This window comes from Marmota marmota, unplaced genomic scaffold (assembly GCF_001458135.2).
Source record: "Marmota marmota marmota unplaced genomic scaffold, marMar, whole genome shotgun sequence".
Lineage (NCBI taxonomy): Eukaryota > Metazoa > Chordata > Mammalia > Rodentia > Sciuridae > Marmota > Marmota marmota.
The window spans coordinates 54,104,490-54,127,750 of record NW_026000174.1 but is presented as its reverse complement, the minus strand read 5'-3'; the positions used below and the strand labels follow the sequence as shown (position 1 = coordinate 54,127,750).

General features: G+C 57.1%; 2 protein-coding genes across 2 annotated transcripts in view; both read right to left on the bottom strand.

Moving 5' to 3' along the window:
• Positions 1 to 4,517, bottom strand: part of LOC125612103 (myb-related transcription factor, partner of profilin-like) — a 6,572-nt gene extending 2,055 nt beyond the window's left edge. Inside the window, exon 1 of the mRNA XM_048788648.1 lies at positions 559 to 4,517. Coding sequence (XP_048644605.1) covers positions 559 to 865 — 307 coding nt within the window. The 5' untranslated portion in view covers positions 866 to 4,517. The remainder of the gene's footprint in view (positions 1 to 558) is intronic.
• Positions 1 to 23,261, bottom strand: part of Prdm11 (PR/SET domain 11) — a 74,649-nt gene that overhangs the window by 22,175 nt on the left and 29,213 nt on the right. The window contains exons 2-5 of the mRNA XM_048788214.1: positions 22,690 to 22,814; positions 22,303 to 22,406; positions 21,375 to 21,749; positions 4,535 to 4,622 (exon numbers count right to left, since the gene is read on the bottom strand). Coding sequence (XP_048644171.1) covers positions 4,535 to 4,622; positions 21,375 to 21,749; positions 22,303 to 22,406; positions 22,690 to 22,808 — 686 coding nt within the window. The 5' untranslated portion in view covers positions 22,809 to 22,814. The remainder of the gene's footprint in view (positions 1 to 4,534; positions 4,623 to 21,374; positions 21,750 to 22,302; positions 22,407 to 22,689; positions 22,815 to 23,261) is intronic.

The window sequence follows — 23,261 nt, the reverse complement described above, 5'->3', positions numbered from 1 at the left end:
CCGGAGACCTAAAGTAACCTGGATCCCCCCGCCCTCACCTGGCCGGGGCTTCTTAACTCTTACGTGCCCCTCGCTGCTCAGTCCCACTGTCACTTCCTTAGGGGGCCTTCCAGCCCCATGGAGCCAGGTGCCACCGCTCCTTACCCTCAGACGGGCCAATTCATCATTTGCAGGGACAGACACACAATCAAAGGCAGGGCTGGGGGAGGGTAAGAGCCCAACCTCAGGGAACCTGGAGCGGGGCAGCCCCTGTGCCTGCAGGCCTTGAGGTTCCCCTGTGCTCAGGGTCTCCTGGACACGACAGCCTTCATCCCTTCCTTCCGGTCACTCCTGCAATGGTTTAACTCAAGCTGCTGAGTCCCCCATGTCCAGGAGCTGCCCGAGGGCAGGGCTCGTCCTCCCGGCTGCCAGCACAGTCCAGGCACAGAGGCGGATGCCCAGAGGGAGAGGAGGCAGGCGGAAGCGGACATGGGAAGAGTGGGCAGACAGAGGGACGGGGAGTTCACGAGCAGGCCCCCGCTGGCCGGCGCAGGAAGGCAGAGGGGACACGATACTCACAGCTGGTCGAGGGGCTGTCGGTGCCGTCCAGTTCCGCCCTGGGGAAGCCGTGCCCGGAGCGGGCGGTGCGCAGCGCCGACTCGATGGCCCTCTCGTGGGCAGTGAGCACGAAGGCAGGGGCTCGGCCCCCAGCCCCAGGGCCCGACAGGGACTGCTGCATGAAGGCCAGCTTGTCCTTGGTCCTCCGTTTCATGTCATCCCATCTGTGCTTAATGTCCTTGATGGAGCGGGGGACCTGGCTGACGGAGGTGATTTTCCGAGCTATGCCTTCCCAAATCTTGTCCCTGTCGGCATGGGACAGCCGCATGGTCTCCCTCCCAAAGAGAACTGCTTCGTGGTGGGTCACCTCCGTGACCAGAATGTCCAGCTCCTCCTTGGAGAACTTGGGCTTCCTCTTACGCTCGGCCAGGGGCGCCACGGTCCTTGGGTTGAATATCCCACAAAGCACAATTGGGTAAATGACCGTCAAGGCGGGTGGGCCTCCTCCTTCCTAATGCCGGCCCCAGCTGGGGAGCCAGGAGGCACCTGGGACAACCCGGCCCCACGCCCTCCTCCTACTGAGAAGTCCCTTCTACTCCTCCTCGGAGGCGGGCGGTAGGAGGCAGAGGCGCAGGTCAGGCGGTGGGAGCCCTGGGCAGGTCCGCGGAGCAGGCCCGGCCTTGCCTTCGGCTAGCAGCGAGTGCCGGGGCGGTGCAAGTTCATGTACCCTTTCCCGCCTCCCTGTCCCCATCCAGAAGGGCAGTACCAACACACCAGCTCCTCAGGCTGGCTCTAAGGGGGGAGGGTATAGTGATGTAAAAACACCCTAAAAACCCTATAAAAGGAATAAAGAGTCCTCAGTGGGGTCGGGGCTGCACCACTGACCCTGCAAAGTCAAGTTTAAACGGGGCCATGCAGGGACGTGAGTGGCTTGGAGGGCCACTGTCCACATGGGCTGCCGTGGCCAGGCCTCAGCTGGTGCTGCCCATCAAAGGGTGTCATCACAGAAAGCTGATTCCATCCCGTGTGGCTCACCACCCCTCCGCCATCTGCCCCCTCCCGTCCCCACTTCTGTGTGTGCAGGAACAGAGCCACCTCCCGCGGCTGCACCACCAGCTCTTGGGGTGGCTGCTGTGGCTTTCTGGTTGGATTTGAGGAGCTCATGAGCATTCACTGGGAGATGAATTGCACTCTGATGGACACCAGGGGTGACCTCAGCTTCCGTCTCCACAGGGCAGCCAGGGGCACCAGGAGGGGCTCCGCGGAGCTCTACCACCTGCTCTGCTCTTGAAACGCAGCTTCTCCACGTGTGGCTCTGCCCCCCTTTACCTGCTGCTGCAAGGTTGGAAAGGTCTACCCGAGAGGGGACCCAGGGCACAGAGGGAAACCTGGGGCCCGAGCCAGTCCTCCGCCTGCAGCATCAGCTGAGAGGCCGAGGGCAGCAGCCTCACCCCCACCCTGCAGCACACCAGGCCCTGCAAGCTGCGGAGAGGCAGGCTGTGGTCCCCAGGCCAGGACAATGGCACGGCACAGGCTTGCACTGCGCAGACCTGAGACTAGAGGCCGAGTCTCCTTGGCAGCCACAGGGCCTCTGTACAACTAGGAGGACCATCCCAGGGCCACTTCCCAGGGCTGTCGGGAAGCTGTGACGTGGATTCTTGGTCACACCACTACTGGCATTTGGGGCTACGGATATTCTTTGTTGGGGGAGGGGCTGCAAACGTAGAGTGTTACCGCCACCTTTGCCACCTTCGGCTTCTACCCGATGCAACCAGTGGCACCCACCCAGGACGCTGCGACTGCCAGAATGACTCAGGCACTGTCCAGCGCTCCCAGAGGGGCACGCAGCCCTTGCTGAGGACCCTGCACACAGCCCCTGGCACAGGGGGCCATAGGGTCAGTGCTCCCAACCTGGACACCGGTTCCCTTCCTGTCCCACCACCTACTTTGTAGACGCCCTGCGTTCCCTCAGCCCCGCGCCCCGGGCCACCAGAGTGCAGTCCAGACCACCCGCAGACGAAGGAGCTGCCCAACGAAGCTGATGCACAACCAACCCCAACTTGCCCTTGAGCTGAGGGCCCTCCAGGGGGACCACCAGGCACCATCTTGGTCAGGACAGGGCACAACCCATGGCAGAGCCTACCCGGCCAGGGCCCACACAGCCCAGGGAACTGGCTCAGCCTGGCTCCTTGTGTCCAGAGCCACAGCTCCAGTCCCTCTGCTAGTGACCGGTTCTGGGCCCCGGTTTGGCCGTTGTGGCGTGAAGACCGAAGCGGAGCCGTGCTCCCAACCCGCGCCCTCAGAGTCCCTGCGGAGAGCCTCACCGAGGCCCGGCCAGCGTGGCCGACAAGCTCCGAGCGCCAGGCGGCGGCTGAGTTGGCTGAGGAATCCCAGGCCCAGCTGGGGGTGCAGGGGAGCAGCAGGGCTCGGCTCCGGAGGTCGGAGCTCCTGGAAGCCGGACAGCGGAGGCAGGAGGACACCTGGGCCGGAGCCCACACCCTCGCTTCCCTATTGCCTGGGGCCACTGCACTGACCGGGTGAAGAGACCTTAGAGGCAGGCCCTGCTGTCCATGGACAGCCTGTTTGAATGGCTCATGCCCCCTTGCTCACAGTGTCCCCAAAGTCCTTGCCACTTTGGAGGCCCCTGTCAGAGGCCCCCTTCTCTCTCACCTGGGCCCTAGCAGGACAGTGAGAGTCCACGCGATAACCAGGCGTGGCACCAGGTGTGGGCCCTGGGAGGGCCACGGGGACAGGCCAGGCTGGGCCACCCCAGGTGCCCAGCACAGGGTCCGAGGGGAAGCAGGTTCTGCATGAGGCGGGTGAAGCCCGTGTGTGTCCTGACCTGGACCCAGGGTGGGGGAAGGCGACAGTTAGGACTGCAGACCTACTTCTCGGGCCACTTTCAGGGCAATGGCTGACCAGGTCTGGGGAGGAGAGGGAGGAGAGAGCTTGTCCCCACACACAGCCTGGACGTCTGCTTGTCTACGGTGACCCTGCTTCTGCACCTGGTAAGTGGCAGTAGGAGCAGCTTCCCCCCAGGAGAGGGTGAGCCCTGGGTGCTCCGGGGGAGAACGGTGGCTCTGCTGACTGGGAGTCTGACAGGAGAACAGGGTCAGTCAGGCCGTCTGGGGGGACACCAGGCCCCCAGCGTGACTCCCCAGCCCCAACTAACCTCTCATCTGCTTGTGACTGTCACAGTTTAACTACAGCACCCCCCCCCACGTTGGTCCCTAACTGCACCGTCCTCCTCCACCCACCAGCCTGCAGCACCCATGGGTCACCAGGTCACACAGACACAAAGAGAGGGCGCCACATCCAGGTGTAGTGGGTCCCGGGGTCCAGCCACAGAGGGCCCCTTGTTTGCCCCACCCAGACCCACATCCCTGTTCACGGTCCTGGGGTCCCAGAGAGAAGCCCCCACGGAAGTGAGAGGCCAGCCTGCTCCCCTGCCCACCACCCACGGCAAGGCCACCAAGGCCAGTGCTGAGCCCAGGGTCCCAGACGTGGCTGGGACGGCCTGGGCAGTCTCCTGCTCTCTCTGGCTAGCCTTTAGGACCTTTCTGAGTCACGCACTGGCCTAGGGTGAAACCACTCAAGCCCAGCAGCAAGCATGGTGGACATCAGGCCCAGCCCCTGCCAGGGGCCTCCTCGGCCAGGAGCACCATTGGAACAACCGCTGGCCCGGGGGCTTGAGTCCCGCACCCCTGCAGCAGCAGCCTGCCCTGGGAGACAGCGTCACGGTCCCTCCCCAGGAATGCTCCCAGGAACCTGGGGCCCTTGGAGTCCCTGCAGCCTGCTGGCCTGGCCACGGTCCTTCTCGGGGCCCCCTCATGGAAGCCGGGGACCAGGAAGGTCACGGAGGCTGGACGTCTCCCATGCTCTGCACACAGCAGTCCTGGAGGCCTCGGCCTCTGGAGACCCCATGGTCCCAACACGCCACCCCGACCTCCTCTCGGGAGGCCAGTCGGCCTCCCAGAACACAGCAGAGAGGACTCACCTCATCCAGTTGGCCTTGGTCTCATCCGACCCATCTATGGACTTGTAGCGGCTGTTCTTGTCCACAATCTGCAAGACAGAGGGACAGTCTAGAAAGGCCCAGGGTCACTACCTCCCTCTGTCTGCCATCCCCCCACAATGTCCCCAAAGCCACAGGACTGAAACCAAGCTAGAGTCCAGGATTCCTGCCACCTACCTACCCTCTGCCCATCCCATCCCCCTAGAGGATGGAGGACACACACACACACACACACACACACACACACACATGCACACTCACAAGTACACACTCATGAACACTCACAAGTACATACACATGTTCATACACACACATAAACACACACACTCACACACACATACATGCACACTTACAAGTACACATACATGTTCACACACACATGGCCACACACACACACACACACACACACACACTTTCAAGGTGCTGTGGATTCTGGGAAGAGACAGATGAGCCATCCCTGTCCTCTGTCTTGATGGATACCCAGTGACTCGGCCCATGAAGCCACTTCCTGTAGCCTCGTGTTACAACACAAAAGCTGAATCTGGCCTGTCTCTCTCTCCAGCTTCTGCGGGAGACGGAAGCCACCGTTGCACAACGGAGCATCTGTAATCTGAGAGGCTCCTGCTCCCCAACCTCCAAAGACTCAGGAGCCTGGGGGTCGGAGCGGGACCCCTTCTCTTCAGTAATCTCTCCATCGCTCCTGAGCATCAGAGTCAGTGCAGGGTGTGGAATTCTAGGCTGACTGGGTCTTATCTTCTAATCCAGGAAGATCAACAAAAGACTGCCCTGTGGTCACCTGCAACCTTCTGTTCCCCTGATGTTGGTCCTTTGTGGATGATCTGTCCATGGTAAATGTAAAGACTTTCCCTGTGTTTGTGATTTATGCCATTTTGCTCTGTGGGTTATTTTATAAAATCTTCAACTTGAGGAGCACTTTCAAACAAAGACTTAATATCTCTTTTGATTTTGGAAAATTCTCAGCCATTGTACTTCTGAGAACTCAACTTCTCAGTCATTTTTCCAGGCCCTTCTGGTAGAATCTACTAAACACACATGGGAGCAGCTCATTCTGTGCTCCGTGTCTTTCAACTTCCTTTTCATATTTTTTCCTCTTTATCTTTCAGGGAAGATCCCTGAGAACTCTCTTCCCATCCACTGATTCTCTCTTTGGCCGTGTCCAGTCCCAGGTTCCTCTGGTCTCCTAGGTCTCCCTTCCTCCCTTGGCCTCTCTTTTTAATGGGTGCCTTTCAGTCCCTGGATGTCTCCCATTCGCAGGTTTTGTAATGGTTCTTGTTCAAATCCAACTTTCTCTTTCATCCTGCCTGTTTCGGTTTCATAAGGACCTGCTCCTTCCTCTTCCTCTCCCCACAGCCTGACCGAGCTGACCACCTGACGGGTGTGGCACAGGAGCCCCAGCTGGTCCCCAGGGCCTCATGAAGCAGGGCTCACCGCAGGCCCCAACCAAGCCCGAGGCCACTCCCAGCCCCCTGCGGATTCTCCCCAGAGCCAGGGAAACTTGTGATCATCGCAAACCAGACCGGTCCCTTGCCAGCTCATGGTTTTATTCACGGCATGTGGTCACAGCCTTCAAAGCCCGAATCCCTGCCCAGCCATCTAACTGACCTGGGGATTCCTCTGCCCTACACTGCAGCCAACTTTTCTGGGGTGAACTTTAACCGGGGTCACTCCCACACCTAGAACCTCTTTTTCATATTCTTAAAAAACAACAATCAAAACATTTCCGTCATTCAAAAATGATCAAGAATAATGCAGCTGACAACCGGTGACCATCGTGAGGGCCAACAAGAGTCACACCAACTGTATTCACCTCAGATCTTTCTCTCCTTTGGATCCACGACAATCCCAAGATGCAGCTAAAGACGTTCTCTGCCTCCAAATCATCCTTCTTCCCTCCCCCCTCCAAGGGCAGCCACCAGTCCTGAAGCTGGTGGGGAGCCTTCCCATCTCTAGTTCACAAAGATTTTTCTAAGAATAATGTATAGCACTGTTTTGCATGTTTGGGGATTTTACAAAAATGGCATCAAAGTGAACACACCCTTGGATAAACTTTCTCCCACCAAGCCATCCAAAGCTTGGATAAAAAGATACCAAGTCCCTTTTTATCTCTTGGGTCTCAGATTGTGTCACCTCCACAGAATAAGCCTTTCCTAATCTAACCCTGATGTAGATTTTCCCTGCACACCGCCCCCCCACCCCAGCTTTAGTTGCATGGCATCTCGCTACTTTTTTTAAAGCCCCAATGACAGCATTTTCATGGATGGTAGTTTATCTATCCATTGATTTGGTAAAGGACTGTCTCCTTCACCAGACCCAAGCCAAAGAGACAAAGCTCATGGCTCTCCCACTCACATGGTGACCTAGCTGGAATGGTGGGGAATGAATGAATGAAGAGCCTTTTAAATAAAAAGCAAGTCAAAGAAAAAAATTATATACTATTAACATTTTAGTAAGAAAGAAAAGAGCCAGGCTCAGTGGCACACACCTGTCATCCCAGCGGCCCAGGAGGCTGAGGCAGGAGGATCATGACTTCAAAGCCAGTCTCAGCAATTTACAAGGTACTAAGCAACTCAGTGGAACCCTGTCTCTAAATGAAATACAAAATAGGGCTGGGGATGGGGCTCAGTGGTCCAGTGCCCCTGAGTTCAATCCCTGGTACCAAAAAAACAAAAATAAAAAAAAGAAAGAAAGAAAAGAAGAGTGGCATGCGAAGTCAGCTTTCACGGACCAGTAAGGGTGGACTTCGGGAATTCTGTGAGCCACTTGTTACACGTAGCCATTATTAAAGGCTGAATGATATAAAATTACAGTTCAATAAATTACAAATTCTTTAAAGGTGATATTCAGATCTTACCACTTGCCTGTTGTGTTCTACATTTCACTATTTTCCGTATCACTAGTGCTTCTTTCTGGGGTGCTACAGTCTTGGTCCCCAGCTTGGTACTGTTGGTGGAACTCTTAAGAGGCGGCACCTCGTGGGAGGTCTTCAGTCCCCTGGGGTGCACCCAGAGGGGCAATGTGGGACCCTGGTCTCTTCCTGTCTTTGCCTCTGGCCACCATGAGGACAGCAGCTCGCTCCACCATGGGCTCCATATCCTGAGGTGTTTCCTCACCACAAGCCCAGAAGTGATGGTTTCCAACGCCCACAGACCAAAACCTCCAAACTCATCAGCCACAACAAACCCTTCCTTCCACAGCGCTAGCTCACCGGTGTCCTCTCACTTCCTTTAAAGCCCTAACTCCAGTGAGCATTTTCAATGATGATGGTGTTTATCATCTTTCTGTTGATTTGGAAACAGACTGTCTCCCTCACCAGATAAGTTGATGATCTCAGGCATCAACTTATCAGTTTGTTACAGTCACAGAAAGCTGACTGACACATATGCTCCTTAGAAGGGCACGAATACCGTCTCTGTACTGGGGGAATACGGTCTGTTAGTTCTGCTGCACATTCCTTCCTGACTCCATGTTTAGCAAGTTCATGTTGCATAGCTGAAAATTCACCACACCAGGAGCATGCACACCACGAAAATCGACACCTATGTCCCCACCATCACCAGCAGGTTGTCAGACATTTTCCAGCACACCATAATGCACACATATACATGTGCACGACACACACACGCATCTGTTTGCAGTGCAGAGGATTGAACCCAGGGCCTCACACATGCTAGGAAAGTGCTACCACTGAGCCGCACCCCAGCCCAGATCCCTGTGTTTGCACGAGCACCAACAGGAGGAGGGGGGAAGGGGGTGTTGCTCTGTTTGTGACACTGAACTGCCTTGTATTATAAAATCTCAGAAAGACAGAGGGGCAAGACGTGGGGCTCTGGCTCCCCTCCTCCACAATCTCCCCAGACACATGCTAGTCTGCAGAACCCTCCTGAGGGGTCCCACGGAACCCTGTCCTTTTCCCTCACATTGACCACCCTACATTGTCATTTTCGGGTCACCTCTCTCATCTGGGGGAAGAGAAGCATCTCTATCTGCCATAGCCCGCAGGGGGAGCAGCTGGCGTAGCGAGAGCCTGGAGCCCGGGGCAGCAACTAGAACCTCAGCTTCAGCACTCAGGAGCCCAGTGGCCTTGTCCAGGGGCTTCCCTGGCCCTCGGTTTCCTCACCTGCATCGTGGGGTAAAAGCCATCCCTGCAGCATTACTGCCACCACTGACGTGGAAGGCACCCTGGAATCTCGATGCCAGTACTAATGCAAGGATCGCGTTGGACACTGTTAATTCTGGGTGGGGGAGGCCTGGGGGTCTGTGACCACTGAGGTGGAATCTGCCTCTGCAGCTCTGCCCCGGGAGGGGCTGAGAGGGACACGGCGGCTGCCTTGGGCCTGTCCCTGGTTCGGGCTGAGGCTTCCTGAAGCTGTTTCTTGGCTTATCTTTGTCACCAATCAGGGGTTCCTCTAAAGTCATGTCCTGTCACTCCACGGAGTGTTGAGAGCCACAGCCGAAGGGGCCCCAGCAAACTTTCAGACTGCCAGCTGATGATTGGTGCTGATAACGCCAAGGTCGCGGGTTCGTTCCCGTACAGGCCACCAAATGCCGCAGTCTGGCTGGGCACAATTCAGGAGCCACTTGTCAAAAGAAACAAACTTTATTTTTAGAACCACACACGCCAAACAAAACCGCTCCTCAGGAAAAACCCTCAGAGCCTCAACTGCCACCACCGGCTTCCCACAAGCCTCTCTCTCAACCACAAGCCTCTCCACCTCCCACAATCCTCCTGCTCTTGAGGCCAATTGGCTGGGTCACGTGGGCGGAGCCAAAAAAGTCCCCCAGTGAGCAGCTCTGTGGTCTGAAAGGGCAGGGAAACAGCCCAATGAGCATCACAGCAGAGGAGCCAATCAGCTAGATGCTGCTGGGGCGCTGTGAGCCAATCATCAGCTGGCAGTCTGAAAGTTTGCTGGGGCCCCTTCGGCTGTGGCTCTCAACAACGGAGACCTCTGGGACAGCAGCTGAAGGCTCTGGGGATAAATGGTCTCCAGGAAGAAGTGTCCCTGCCTTCACAGTCCACAGTCCAGTGGGACACCAGAGACAGGCCACCGAGGCACTGCAAGGTCAGGAATCACGAGGAGGGAGATGTGGGTTGTGAGAACCCCGAGGCAGCCCTGGCCTGAGAGTCAGCCAGGACCCTCCTGAGGGGCACGGAGTCTCCACGAGACCCTGGAGAAGGGGGGTGACAGTGTGCCGAGTACAGGGTCACGGTCCTGCAGGCTGAAGACCACTTGGATGCTCAAGGACAAGTCCAGGCCCCACCGGGTCAGGAGTGGGCTGGGGTCTCCAGTCCGGGGACAAAGCCAGGACCAGAAAGGGCCTCACAGGGCCCTGGAAGGCGGGCTCCCAGCACCCTCTGCCTAAAGGACCTCAAGATGCCACCTAAATCTAAGATGGGTGATTCCAGGTGCCCAGATGAGCAGAAAGACAAGGACCGTGGCCTCCTGGGTCAAAACGGGTCCAGGAGGTCCGAAAGCTACTTCTCACCACAGCGACAGCTAAAAACCACGACCACGATGAAGGTCCCTGCAGCAGCCACTCCTGAGCACCCTCTCTGTGTCCAGTGCTGCCACACTTAGCCTCCGCCTAACTCAAGTGGCCACAGGCTGTCCTCACGCTACAGATCAGGAGGCCGAGGTTCAAGCCATCAGGGAACCTGCCCAAGGTCACAGAGGAAAGACACAGGGACGCTGGGACTGAAAACCAGGTTCCCAATGTCCTGGGTCCACAGCGCTGATCCACTGTGTGGGGTGCTGGGCGTGTGGGGTCCTGAGCGAGGCTCCCACAGATCTCCTAACCACCAGGGCTCTGGAGCCCCATCTGAACTTCCAGCGCGGCCTCTGGTTTGGGTGACCTTGGGAGCAGAGGCTGACACTGTGCCGTGGAGGAGAGCCTGCTCTGCAGACGGTGTCTCCTCGGACAGGGGGTCGCTGTCCGGCTCCTCCGAGTGGTGCCTTAACCAGATGTTGCAGCAGTGGATTTTCAGAACCTGATTGCTGCAACTTTCAGGAGCCGCTGAGTCCACAAAGTGAATCCACAAAGCGTTCTGCGCTCAGCCCCGCACCTCCTCACAGAGCAAGGTGGTCACAAAAGTGATTTGTGAAGCCACTCGCAACTGGCAACGTGCTTTGGCGGACCTCAGAGCTTCTCCCACAATCCCCCGGAGGCGGGTGGCCTCCCCTCTGTTCTGCAGCCACTCCCCAGCTGGGCAGACCCAAGACCGGGGAGATAAGAGCTGCCCTGGACTTGAACTTGAGCTCTGGCTTCTTCTATGCCCAGACACATGGAGGGAAGAACACACAGGCTGGACAGAGAGACTATTCAGACCTAGGCTCCTGCGCCGGGCACAGCATTTTGTGAATATTAGCATTTTGTGCGTATTTGACTTTTTGAGTCACCTAAGAAACTAAGCTCGTGTGAACCAGAATCTAATTGAATGATAAGGAGATCATCGCTTCTTTGTATTGATCTAAATGAACTTTTATCAAATTTCTTTTTTTAAAAACCACCATATTGAGGTGTGACGGAAACACTCAACGCTGCACGGTTAATGTCCACACTGAGGGGTTGGAGAGACGTCTACGCCCCGGAGCCCTCGGCAGGACCTCACCTCCAAGAGCTTCCTTCCTGCTTTTTAAATGCATTGATTATTGCTGTTGTCATGGTGATCACAAGATCTCCGCTCCTGGGGAGGGCTCAGGTGTACCTCACAGGATGGCTCACTGTAGGCTCCAAGCACAGCTCTGGGACTTACTTTCATTCTGGAACTTTCTACCCTTTGACTAACACCTCACTTCCCCCTTCCCCATCCCCAGCACCACCGTCCAACTCTTCATTCTGTGAGTTTGACTATTTCGGATTCTTCCTGTAAGGGTGTGCGTGTTTGGATAAGTGTCCCCCAGAGGCCATGTGTTACTGGCTTGGTCCCCAGCCCCTGGCCCCGTTGGAGGCAGTGAACCTTTAGGGCTGGGACCTGGAGGGAGGTCCTTAAGTCACTGGTGGTGTGCCCTCGAAGGAGACTCTGGGACACTGGCTCCTTCTTCACTATCTTGCTTCCTGGCCACAAGGTATGGTTTGCTCCACCAGATGCCCCTGGGCAGTACTGTCCACCACGCCCACCAGGGGCCCCAACCCATGGCTCTGCCTGATCCTGGACTGGAACTCACAAAACTATAAGCCAAAATAACCTTTTCCCCCTTATAAGTTCATCGTCTCAGGTTTTTTGTTACAGGGAGGGAGAGCTGACTAATAGAAGTGGTCTCAGGGAGTGTCCATCCTGCGCCTGGCGCACTTCACTTAGCATGATGTTCTCCAGGTCTGCCCAGGTTTCATAAATGGCCGGACTGCCTTCTTTTTTAATGCTTAACAAAAGCCCTGGAGTCCTGGTAAATGCAGCCAGTTTGCACACAATCCCAAATTCCATGTGTGGGTTTCACCTGTTCACGCCTCGCCCCGCCCCAGCCTTCCCTGAAGCCAATGGGAAGGTACCTAGAGATAATCCTGGCCAGACCCGCTCATCACCGCCAGGTGCTGGCCTGAGCGAGCAGAGTACCCCAGCAAGTCCCAGAGGCGTGTCCCCTAAGATCATGCTCCCTATTTTATGGACAAAACCCAGAGCTCAGAGAGAACAGGAGACAACCCAAAGACACTTCCAGCCAATGGGGGAGCCAGGATCGGAGCCCAGGGACCTGTGAGTCCAGAGCCTGTGGCCAACTCAGGGGACCTTCCCTTCACAAGTCTCTTGGCTCTGCTTTGGGAACTGGCCTCAGGACCAACTACCCCCAACCACCTGCACGCGGCCCCAGTGTTCTTCTTGGCAAGGAATGTCTCCTGGTGAAGGTCAAGGGCATCCTTAGGTCCTGAAGGGGAACCACAGGGAGCAGCCAGCATGGAGACTGGCCTGAGGCCCGCCTCCTCGCTATGCCTAGCAGCAGGGGTTTGGACAGGGTGGGAAAAACAAACTTCAGATTTCATTCTGGAACTTTCTACCCTTTGACCAAGTAGGAATGGGAGAGGGCAACCGCTGTTGTTCAGTACACAACTTGAACATCTACCAGGTGCAGCACTTCCTCAATAAACAGTGTGATTCCTTAAATGCCTAACCATGGAGCTACCATGTGGCCCAGCACATCCCTGCTACAGTGTCACACACAAGACAAAGGAAGACCTCAATGCACAGGCGTGGTCACGGCTGCCACAGGTAGGAGCAGCCCCTGTCCACAGTGGATGACAGATGAACAAATACGGTCTATCCCCACCATGGAATGTGGCCCAGCTGTGAAGGGGATGGCCAGGCTGTGACACGGAGAACCCTGGGAACACCACGCGGAGGGCACCTGCTGTGCGATCTCATTCATGTTCAGAACAGGAAATCTACCACCAGAAAGTAGGTCGGTGGTTACTTAGGGCTGTGGGGAGGGCAGAGGGGAATGGCAGCTGAAGGACACGGGACTTTTCAAAGTCACAAAAGTCACCTGCAGCAATGGCCACACTTATCTGTGACGTACTGAGAACCGCTCAATAATACACCTTAGGGAAGTCATATGGCATGTAAATTATATCTGATCAAGTTCCTTTAAAACTAGTATCTGCCAAAGATTCAGCAGCTGTGATCAAACACTGAGAAACAACCTTGTCCCATATGCTTGGGAAGGAGTCCCCAAAGATACGAGGCTTCCGCTGAGGGGGAAGACGGCATCGGATATTCACACTGGGGGCCAGGGCTTTGAACTTGAGCTGACCCCGACATGAGCAGCACAGCCTCCAAGCCAGGATTCCCGGTCTGTACAAGGGAGCGGAGTCCCACCCACAGGCCTGTGGTGAGAGTCAAAGGGCCAAGACCCAGAACCAAACATCACTCAGCGGCTGCCACTGAGGCCGCGGTCACTGGGTCTCGCTGCACACCAGCCCAAGCAGCGTCTGCTGAGGGCCCTGGGTCTCAGGTGCTGAATTAGCTCAGGGGGCGTGGGTCAGACCTCCCCTCTGCCCAGGTGACTCCGTGTCCCCCACCGTCAAGGTCAGGAAGTCTCCCAGGAGTTGATGCTTCTCAAACCAGAGTCTTTGGATATGATCTCAGGATCCAAACATCCTCAAAGAGTTTTTAATTCAATGTTTTCATTTTTAAAAAAATCAATAGATAGGAATCACCAGGAGATGTCCACACCCACAGGAAGTGCAGGGCTTAGGACAGGGGCAGCCCCAGGTCCTCACCCACCCCGTTGCTCGGCCTTGTGACTCTGCCCTAGATGGAGTACAGGTGGCCTTCTCTGGCCCCTGCCCTGGGGTTTAGCCTTGTGTCTGAATGTGTGGTCACATTAACCAGCAAGTGGCAAGGGGCTTGGGAGGTAGAAGGACTCCCTGGGTATCGGCCGCTGGCCACAGGAACCAGAGCAGCAGGGCACACAGGGGACACTCCCCTGCAGGCCGTGTAGCCCAACAAGACGGCCGAGCTGCAGGGGACCCCCAGGTGCAGGACACAGAGGAGGCACTGCAGCCCAGCGGCGGGGACCCCAGCTAGAAGGTTCTTTGCCAGGTGTCAGCAGTGATGTCCTCCTGACGTCCTCCTGCTTCTGCGTGGCCTGACGACCAAGAACGGCTCGTATTTTTTTTAACTGTTTGGAGAGGAACCAGGGGCAGAGGGCAGAGCTCAGTGGAGAGCACTTGCCTCCCATGCATGAGGTCCTGGGGTCCGTCCAACCCCTAGCACCGCAAAAAAAAATGTAAAAGTAATCATAACTTAATCAAAAGAAGAGCAATATGTCACGAAACAAGAATTATCTGGAACTCCGATTTCAGTACCAGTGAGTTTGGTGTTTGCCTTTTTCTGTAGCTGCCTTTGTGCCACGTGACAGAATGGAGGACAGATGTTTCCGGACTTATGATCTTTCTACTTTGTGATGCTTTGGAAGCTATATTCATTCCGTAGAAACCATACTTTGGACATTGATCTTTTCCCAGGCCAGTCATCTGCGGGAGGAGCCTCTCTGCGGTGCCAGGCAGCACCACGGTGCCCGGGCAGCCCAGAAACCATGGGGGTGGGGGGGCACCACCATCGCTGTACCACGTACCGTGTGGCTAAGGCAGGACGTGCGGTAGGGTAGGAGAGGGTGCAGCTTCGACCTACGATGCTTCAGCACACGATGAATGCAATGGGACCCAGCCCGTCGTAAGTGGAGGAACACCTATACTTGCAACAGACAGCGTGGAGTCCACAGGGCCCAGACCATCTGACCCTTGACAGGAAGATGCCCCTGAATGCCGGGATGGCTTGCTTCACAGTGAGAGTCGACTCTGCGACACCAGTTATCACCACGAGCCAAGAAAAAAGAGCAGCTACAAACTCCACATGCAAACATTGCATTGCAAAAAGCAGGTCGAAGCGCAGGACCTTGGGCCAACAGAAGATTTCCCAGTGTTTCACACAGGGTCAAACCATGGGAAAATAACCACACTCCCCAGCTTGCAGGACTGCAGACGTTCTAGACACCGAAGAACCCGTGAGGAGCCCCACGACGTGCTCACCTTACAAACAGCCGTGTAGGATGACGCAAAATAACACCATCCATCATGTTAAAATGCTGCCGTTAATGTGAGTGATGTTGGGATTTGGGGAGTTCTGGTCATTTTACATTTCTGAACTTTTTATAGTTGTTTAATAAGTATAAAAAATTTGTGTTTTCCCAGTTTCACGATCAGACTTTTCTAAGTAGCATTAAAATAAAATCAATGTGACTCCATGCACCTCGAGTCACCTGACTATCACACAAGGAGACACATCACTATGGTAAAATGTGCTAAGGAACCCAGGAGCAGAGAAGGTCAGGTGGGTTTCTGACCTATAATGGAAACGGTGGACCAGTCCAGGACGATTTTTTATGGCTCTATTTTTTTTCCTCCAGTAACGAGATGGAAGCCAGGCCTCAGACATACCAGGCCACCACCCTCCTGATGAGTTGCATCCCCAGCCCTTTATTTTTTATTTTGAGACAGGGTCTCACCAAGTTGCCCAGGCTGGCCTTGAACCTGCCATCCTCCTGCCTCAGCCTCCCAAGTCGCTGGGATTACAGGTGCGCGCCGTCACACCTGCACACACTCTACTTCTGTCCCAATGTCAGATTTTGAGAGTTACAGACCCTGCTGGCTCACAGGGTGTGTGTCGGGGGAGGGGCGGGGGTCCTGTGGTTTGGTGTGTGATAGCCCAGTGACCAGCCTTGGTGGAACAGCTGCACCAGCTGACTCTTCAGTGCTTCTGATGTTAAGAGGACCCTAAGATTGAGGGGCGCACTTCCTCCTGGGGGTGCCCAGATTGTCCCTTAGTTCACAGCACCTGAGACAGGGCGGCCTTTCTCCCAGCCTCACCCCCACTGGTCCTTCCAGGTGCAGCCTGCACTTCAGCTCCACCCCCACCTCGGCACCACCCAGTGCCACTGGCTGTGACCCCGTTTTCCTCAGACTCTGACCTGAAGGCCACTTCAAACTGACCCGCAAATGCCCTGCGGGCCTAGAAGCGAAGGTACCCAGGGCAACTGCTCACCAGGTGCCTGAGACCTTGGCTTCTCCACACCATCTCCTGCTAAGAAACCAGAACTCCTTGGAGCCAGGGCCGGGACCTTTTTGTGGCAGGAGGTGCTAAAGCAACGATGAGGCTGTGTCAAAAGAGCAAGAAGCCGGTCTGAAGGGGCTCCCAGGGGCCAATAATGACAGGGATGCCCTGTGGGAAGGACAGGAGGGACCCCAGACCTCAGATGACAACATTAGTCTCTAAGGGGAAGATGGGGGCGGGAGAGAAGGAGGAACTTTTTTTTAAAAAAAACAAAAGGAATGTCAAGTATTAAATGTAGAAGGAATGGAAGAAAAAGAAAAGTCATTTGACACCAGAATAATAACTGGTGCCGACAAGAGTCACGGACAATCCCTAAAACTAGTGACTGAAAGACAAAACTCACGGAGATCACGTGTCTCCAAGAGCTGACAGGGGACAGACTCAGGACTGCCAGGCCAGAGGGGTGACCTAGGGCGAGCGTGAGGAAACCATCATAGACCTCAATGTGGAGCATCGGGCAAATGACCAGCCGGAACCTTCCACACCGTGGCCACACGTGAAGGAGAAAGGCACGCAGCGCAGGCTGATGAACACACACGCTGTGGGTCCCGAGTGGGCTCTGGGTGGGGGGCCCAGCGCACCTGGGAAGGAAGGCGGTATAGCAGTCCTGTAGCCACGCTGCGAGTCCTGGCTGTAATGGTGACACCGTGGCTCTGTAAGACAGGCACCAGCCAGCTCCCCAGGTTGGTCAGCCCTAGCACCCCCAGCCCAAAATACCCAGCCTGTGGGCTGTGCGGCTCCTGGCTTCTCTGAGTCCCCCTAAACTTGGCAAACCAGCCTGCTCCTGCCACATCTCGCGGCACGGCAAGGGACACTGTCCTTCTGTCAGCCCAGCACTGGGCCCCTCTCTGCTGGGAGGTGCGTCACGAGGTTTCCCACATCAAGTTCAAGTCTTAACAGATTTCCCCATTTTACGAAGGCAGCTGAGATGGAAGCGCCCACTTCACACCTGCAGCCCCCTGAGGGCAGGAGTTCAGCAGGCCGGGGGCCCATGGGGTGACCCCCTCCCTCCTGTCCTGCTCACGAGGGCGGCCGGCTGGTCCATCCAGCACCAGTGCCTGAAGGGCGGACGGGCTTCCCGGCACGTCTTGCATCAGGGACAGGACGCGCTGGGGACTCCCCTTTGCCCGTGGCCGCCCGATGTGGACCCAGACACCAGCAGAACACACGCAGGGCCATCAGGTGGGCACTTTCAGCCTCAGTGCTGGCTCCTAGCTCCGTGCAGGGTCTCCCCCTTTTCCGTCCTGTACGCATCCTGCCCGGCTGCGCAGATCCCTTCGGGAACAGGTGGGAACCTGTTCAACAGGAACCCTGAGCTTGCTTGCTTGCTTCCTTCCTTCCTTCCTTCCTTCCCTCCCTCCCTCCCTCCTTCCTTCCTTCCTTCCTTCCTTCCTTCCTTCCTTCCTTCCTGGAGTGAATCCAAGGGCACCTGACCACTGAGCCCCATCCCCAGCCCTATTTTGTACTTTATTTAGAGACAGGGTCTCCCTGAGTTGCTCAGCACCTTGTCATTGCTGAGGCTGGCTTTGAACCTCTGATCCTCCTGCCTCAGCCTCCAGAGCCTCTGGGATTACAGACGTGTGCCCCGTGCGGCTGCCTCCTCTGTCCCCAGCCTCGTTAGCAGACCATATGGCTGTGTGGCAGCCCCAGCGCCTCACCCTGTAGCCTGTCCTGGGCCTGCAGTGTTGGCGGGGGAGGTGGCCCGGGCAACCTCGGTGATGACTTACGGTGTTTCTAAATTCCAGGGGGACGAGGAAGCACAGGAATGGGTCTGATGCATGGCGCCAGGGCTTGTGAAGCCAAGCAGAAGGTCAAGACAAGATAACGCAAGGAGGGCTGGGGACAGGGTGTGACCCATGAGTGCAGTTTCTGTGGGACGTGCATTTCCCAGATCCCAGCCTCAATCAGGCCACGGCTCAGCCCCTGCTCCTTCCTCCGCGGCCCGTCACCCGGGCAGGCAGAGCTGCTCCTGAGGCCCGCAGTCCCCAGCGGGGCCTGGACGCTGGCTTCCAGCACAGATGTGACACATACTCGCACGGTCCCAGCCCCTGCCTTCTCGGGTCATTTTGAGCATCTGTTCTCTGCAGGCCTTTAGTGTCCCTTGCCTCTCAGGTCACAAAGGTCAAAGCCTCCTATGCTCCTGCCTGCCACCCCCCACCCCCCACGAGTCTGCTGGACCCAATCTCTGCCGTTACTGTAACAAAATGCACACACAGTCCCCGAAAGCAACACAGCATTATTCTCCTACAGCTCTGGAGGCCGGGGGTCTCAAGAAGGTGTGGGTAGCTGCACCTTACGAGAGGCTCCAGGAGAGCAGCTGCCTGCAGCCTCTACAGGCCCTGCCTCCCCTGCCCCTGGCTCCCTCCTCCACCTTCAAGGCCAGTAGGACCATCTTCTAATCTCTCTCTGCCTCCGATCTCCTTGCAGACAGGCCAGGAGACACCCCGTCTCAAGATGTCGCTCAGTCACACCTGCCAACTCCTTTTGCCGTATAAGTTGGCGTATTCACAGGTTCCGGGGTTAGGCATGGACTCTTTGCGGGGTCATTATCTGGCCTACTCCACCTCCCTCCCTCCCCCTGCTCCAGTCCTCTGCGCTGTCCCTCCAGTGGCAGGAAGATGCTGACCCACCCCTCCCCTGTCCAGCACGAACACTGTAAAAGCCCAGGGAGCGGCTTCCCCCTGCGTCGCCCTTTCTCATGCAGAGCACCTGCTGGCTTCTGAGGGACAGCGGTGCCACCTCTCCCACCTCACACCGCCCTGGCCCCAGCCTGACTCTCATATCTCTGTCCCCCAGTTCTGATCTCCTCTCCCCCAGGCTTCTGAGAAGAGATGATTCTGGTCACCTCCACGTGAACCAGGGTCCACCCACGGCTCCCCTGCTGGTCCTGCAGATAACTCCACTGGAGGGGAGGGGACTGTCCCTGCGGCCAACTGTTTGCCACGGAGGCCCACCTTCTAGGAGGGTGCCCGGGTGGACGTCCCCGCTGCTCTCGCTAAATGCACCGCTGACCGCGCTGTGCAGACCCAGAGGACGCTTCTCAGCCCTTCTCACTGTGGCTTCCAGGCAGAATTCGACGCCGTTGGCCACTGTGGTCCTCATGAACCTCGATTCCCCCTGGACTTCCGGGACACCTGCCCTCCCAGTCCCCTCCTCCCTCTCAGGCCACTCTTAGTCCATCTTCTCAGACTCCAGCTCCCTGGAACTCAAGGTGGCAGTTCCCCAGAGTGGAGTCCCAGGCCCCTCCACCTCTGTCGGCCCCTCGGGGCTGCCCTCGTGCTCCACACCCCACAGACCACCTGTGAACAGGGGACTCGCAGGTGACACCCCAACCTCCTCTCCATATGCCTACTGGACATCGGCAGGTGGACATCTTGGCGAGACTCCAAACCCAAGTCCAAAACCGAACCACCATCTTCCCCAGCCCCTCCTCCTCCGGCACCCCCATTTTGCACCTGCAGTGACCTGTTGGAGGGGGACCCCCTTGACTCTCCCGCTCCCCACAGAGATCGGCTGGGGACAGAGTTCCCAGTCCTTTCACTTGTCTTCTCATCTCCGCCCACAGAGAGGAGCCGGTCTGGGGACTGAAACCCAGGGTGCCCCAGCCACATCCCAGTCCTTTTCATTTACTTTGAAACAGGGTCTTGCTAAGTTGGTTAGGGACTTGCTAAGTTGCTGAGGCTGGCCTTGAACTTCAATCTTCCTGCCTCAGCCTCCCCGGGAGACCTCATTCCTGACCACTGCTCCACCCGCTGCACCCAATCAGTTCTCCAGGCTGCAGCCACAGTTGCCTTTTCAAACATAAATGTGCTCAGGTCACTCTTCTTACCCCCAACTTCAAACAAAATGAAGGCTTCTCACTGTCTTTAAAGAGGAAGCAGACTCATTTGGTCCACTGGGCCCCACTGGGTCAATTTCTTTCCCTCCTCTAGGTCTCTGTGTTTGCCGCTCTCCAGGAACAACTAACCAGTTGCTTGAATATAGAATATACTGCCCTCTCCTCCTGCCCCGGGGCCTTTGTGCATGCCACTCCAGCCATCTGATGCCCCTCCCCAGCCCTCACTTGGAAGCCATTCTCTTCCTTCAGTCGCAGCTCAGGAAGACTTGTCTGATCTCTGGCCGTGCTAATTCCCCAGGCTGTTCACTTTCTCTGGGCCCCACTATCTCACCATTAGCTATCAGATTTGGAATTTTATGCGTATTTATCGTGTTCTTCAATTAATTCCATCTCCTGCACAGTGAGCTCCATGAGGACAGGGCTATGCCTGACCTGGCCCACCACTGTGTTCACAGGGCCAGCCAGGCCGGGCATGGAGAAGACGCTCAGAAGAGAAGCGTTCAAATGGTGAGCCGGCTTGCTGTCTCCTCGCCGGCCCTTCTCTCGTAGCTGCTCTCCCGTAGCTGTTCAGTGGCTCAGGTTTGACTCAGTCCTGGAAACTCCTCTTCCTCCTTTCACATCCCCCCACCAACAAATCCCAGGGACTCTCCCTCCCAAATCTCTTTCAAATAACCCCACCTCTAGCACCCAAGCTCAAGGTGCCACCTAGTTTTTACAGAAACCCTGCCCCCGTCTCCTAGCGGGAACCTGGAGTTCACAGCCCAGGGCACCTCTCTGCCTGGCCACACAGTGGAGCCCTGGCCTGGGGATGCAGGTCGCTCCCTGGCTCAGGCACACTGGCCCGGCCGCCCTGCCTGCTGACTTTCTGCCACTCTGGTCCTCAGCCATCGCTGCCTCTGCTCAGGCTGCTCTCGCCGCCTCATGAGCATCTCTGCTCACGCGGAGCACTTTCTCACCCCCTCCAAGACTGACCGCCACGGGTTCTTCAAGTTCCCACCGCATCTAGGTCAAGAACAACAATAACAGCAGCCGGTATTGGCCAGCGTGACCTAAGGCACTGCACCACGACCCGTTCCTCTTCAGCGAGGCTGTTATCAACCTCAGACTGAAACGGGCTCAGAGAAGTCCATGACTCGTCCAAGGTCACACTGGAGGGTAAACAGCGAAGCTGGCTGACATGACGAACCGGGGCTCCAGGCCCCAAGGTCTTGGGGACTATGAGCATGCATGGCCCTCTGTGCTGTGTTCCCAGAGCGCCCTGCATTCCCCTTTAGGTCACAGTGGTCACACGTACACAGTGCATTGACTCCATGCACGCCTCCGGCGCTGGCCCTGCCCTCACGTGACTGCCTTCTAAGATGAACATCGTGCTCTGCATCCCCTCAGTCCCCAGGTCTGTGTGGAAGAGGGGTGGCTGAGCCTTTTGTAAATGCCACCGAATGGCCTGACAGGCACGCACGTGAGGACTTGTAGGAACACTGCCCTCAGCTCTGGCCGACGACTTCCTGCTCTGCTTATGACCGCCAGGTGGGCTCTCTCAGGATGGCCCTTGGGTATGACCTCACTTATGCACCGCACATCGCTCTCTCCGCTGGCTTCCTTGACCACCTCCATGCCCTGCGGGATGGTGAGGGCAGCCCGGTCCGGGATGCCCACGGGCACCGGTGTGTCTGACACAAATACGGGGGGACCATGGTTGGGGCACTCGTCCACAAAGTACTCCTGGCAGGACTCGCAGACTGCAGGAATGGAAAGAGGAGGAAGGGTCTCAGTGGTGGTGGGGAGATAGGACCCCTAGGGAGGAGGCCGAGGGCTGAGAGGAGGCCACCCAAGGACAGTGCAGGCAGCAGAGAGCACAGTGCATTGACTCCCAGCCACAGGCCCCAGGGTCATCAGGACAGTCACCCAGTGCAATGCCTGGTTACCCTCCCGAGGCCTCCAAGATGAAGCCGCCAACTCAAGGGAGCCACTAGTTCCTTTTGTCTCAAGTTTGAAAAAGGAGGAGAGAGCATGGCTTCAGAGCCTGATGGCTCTGAACTGCGACTGTCCATCTGTGAGCCGTGGGACCCGGCACTGGGCACTTAGCTCTTGGCAAGCCTCAGGGTCCTCACCTGGAAGATGGGGCCAACCTCAGCCCCCTCTGCAGCTATCGATGAGGACCACCGGAGCATGGACCAGTGCCTGGTCCACGGGGCACAGGTGGACTTCACTAGTACTCCTGCTGCACGTCCCCAGCCCAGGAGAGGGGGTGGGGGGAGGGAGGTGCAGGCCAGAGCCACGAGCCCCACTTACACCAGAAGTCAACTTGCTGGAAGCTCTTGGGCACCATGAGGTCTCGCTTCCCCTTCAGTTTCTTGGGCTCGACTTCCATGGCCGAAGGCTCGGGTCTCCTAGAGCTGCCCAGGACAAGGGTCAGGCAAAGAAAGCAAAGCAGCCGTCAGAGTGAGAGTCTGACGGGGAGAGGATGGGGACCCGGCCAGGAGGCCCAGGGGACACGGGTGGGCATAGAAGCCCCAGGTGGCCTGCTGTTCCTGGGCCACTGCTCAAGCCCTTCTAGAGCCTGCGCTCACCCCTGACCCCAGAAGCTGCCCCAGCAAGGTTAAGGAAGGTGGGCAGGGTCCCCAGCCCACCCAGTCCAGCCACCCTCCTGCCCGCTCTGGGTCCCCACACAGGCCTCACCAGGGCTGGCCATACTCCTGGTCGCGGAGGGGCGAGCAGACCTCTGTCTTCACCACTGTCACCATGTCCCCCACAGCCGCCTTGGTCTGGGCCAAGCACTCCTTCATGTTCTCAGTCATTCTGTCCTGGGACGCAGGAGCAGGAGCAGGCCAGGAAGAGGATCAAAGAAAGGGGGAAGAGGGGTGAGTGGCGCAGAGGGCAAGCAGGGGTCCCGCGGAGTCTGGTTACCCGCCTGCCATCCCAGAGGAAGCTCAGAACACAGACAACAAAAACAGCTGCAGCCCGGCCAAGAGGAAATGCCATTTCTATCCCGGGCTGGTCCTGGGGACGACTGGAGCCACCAGCCCCATGGGGTCAGGCACCAGGGGCAGCTCAGGCCAGGGCAGGCCTGGGAAGCACAGCCGGGACCCCAAGACCAACGGGCAAAGGACACGAGGAACCCACATGGGTTTGGGGACAACTCTGCGCAGGGGCTCAAGGAGGGAACAACTCAAGTCCAACTGTGGCCAAGGGGGTGGGCGGGACGATACGGGCCCTCCGAGCGGCCAGGCCGGGTGCCAGCTCCGGCAGGT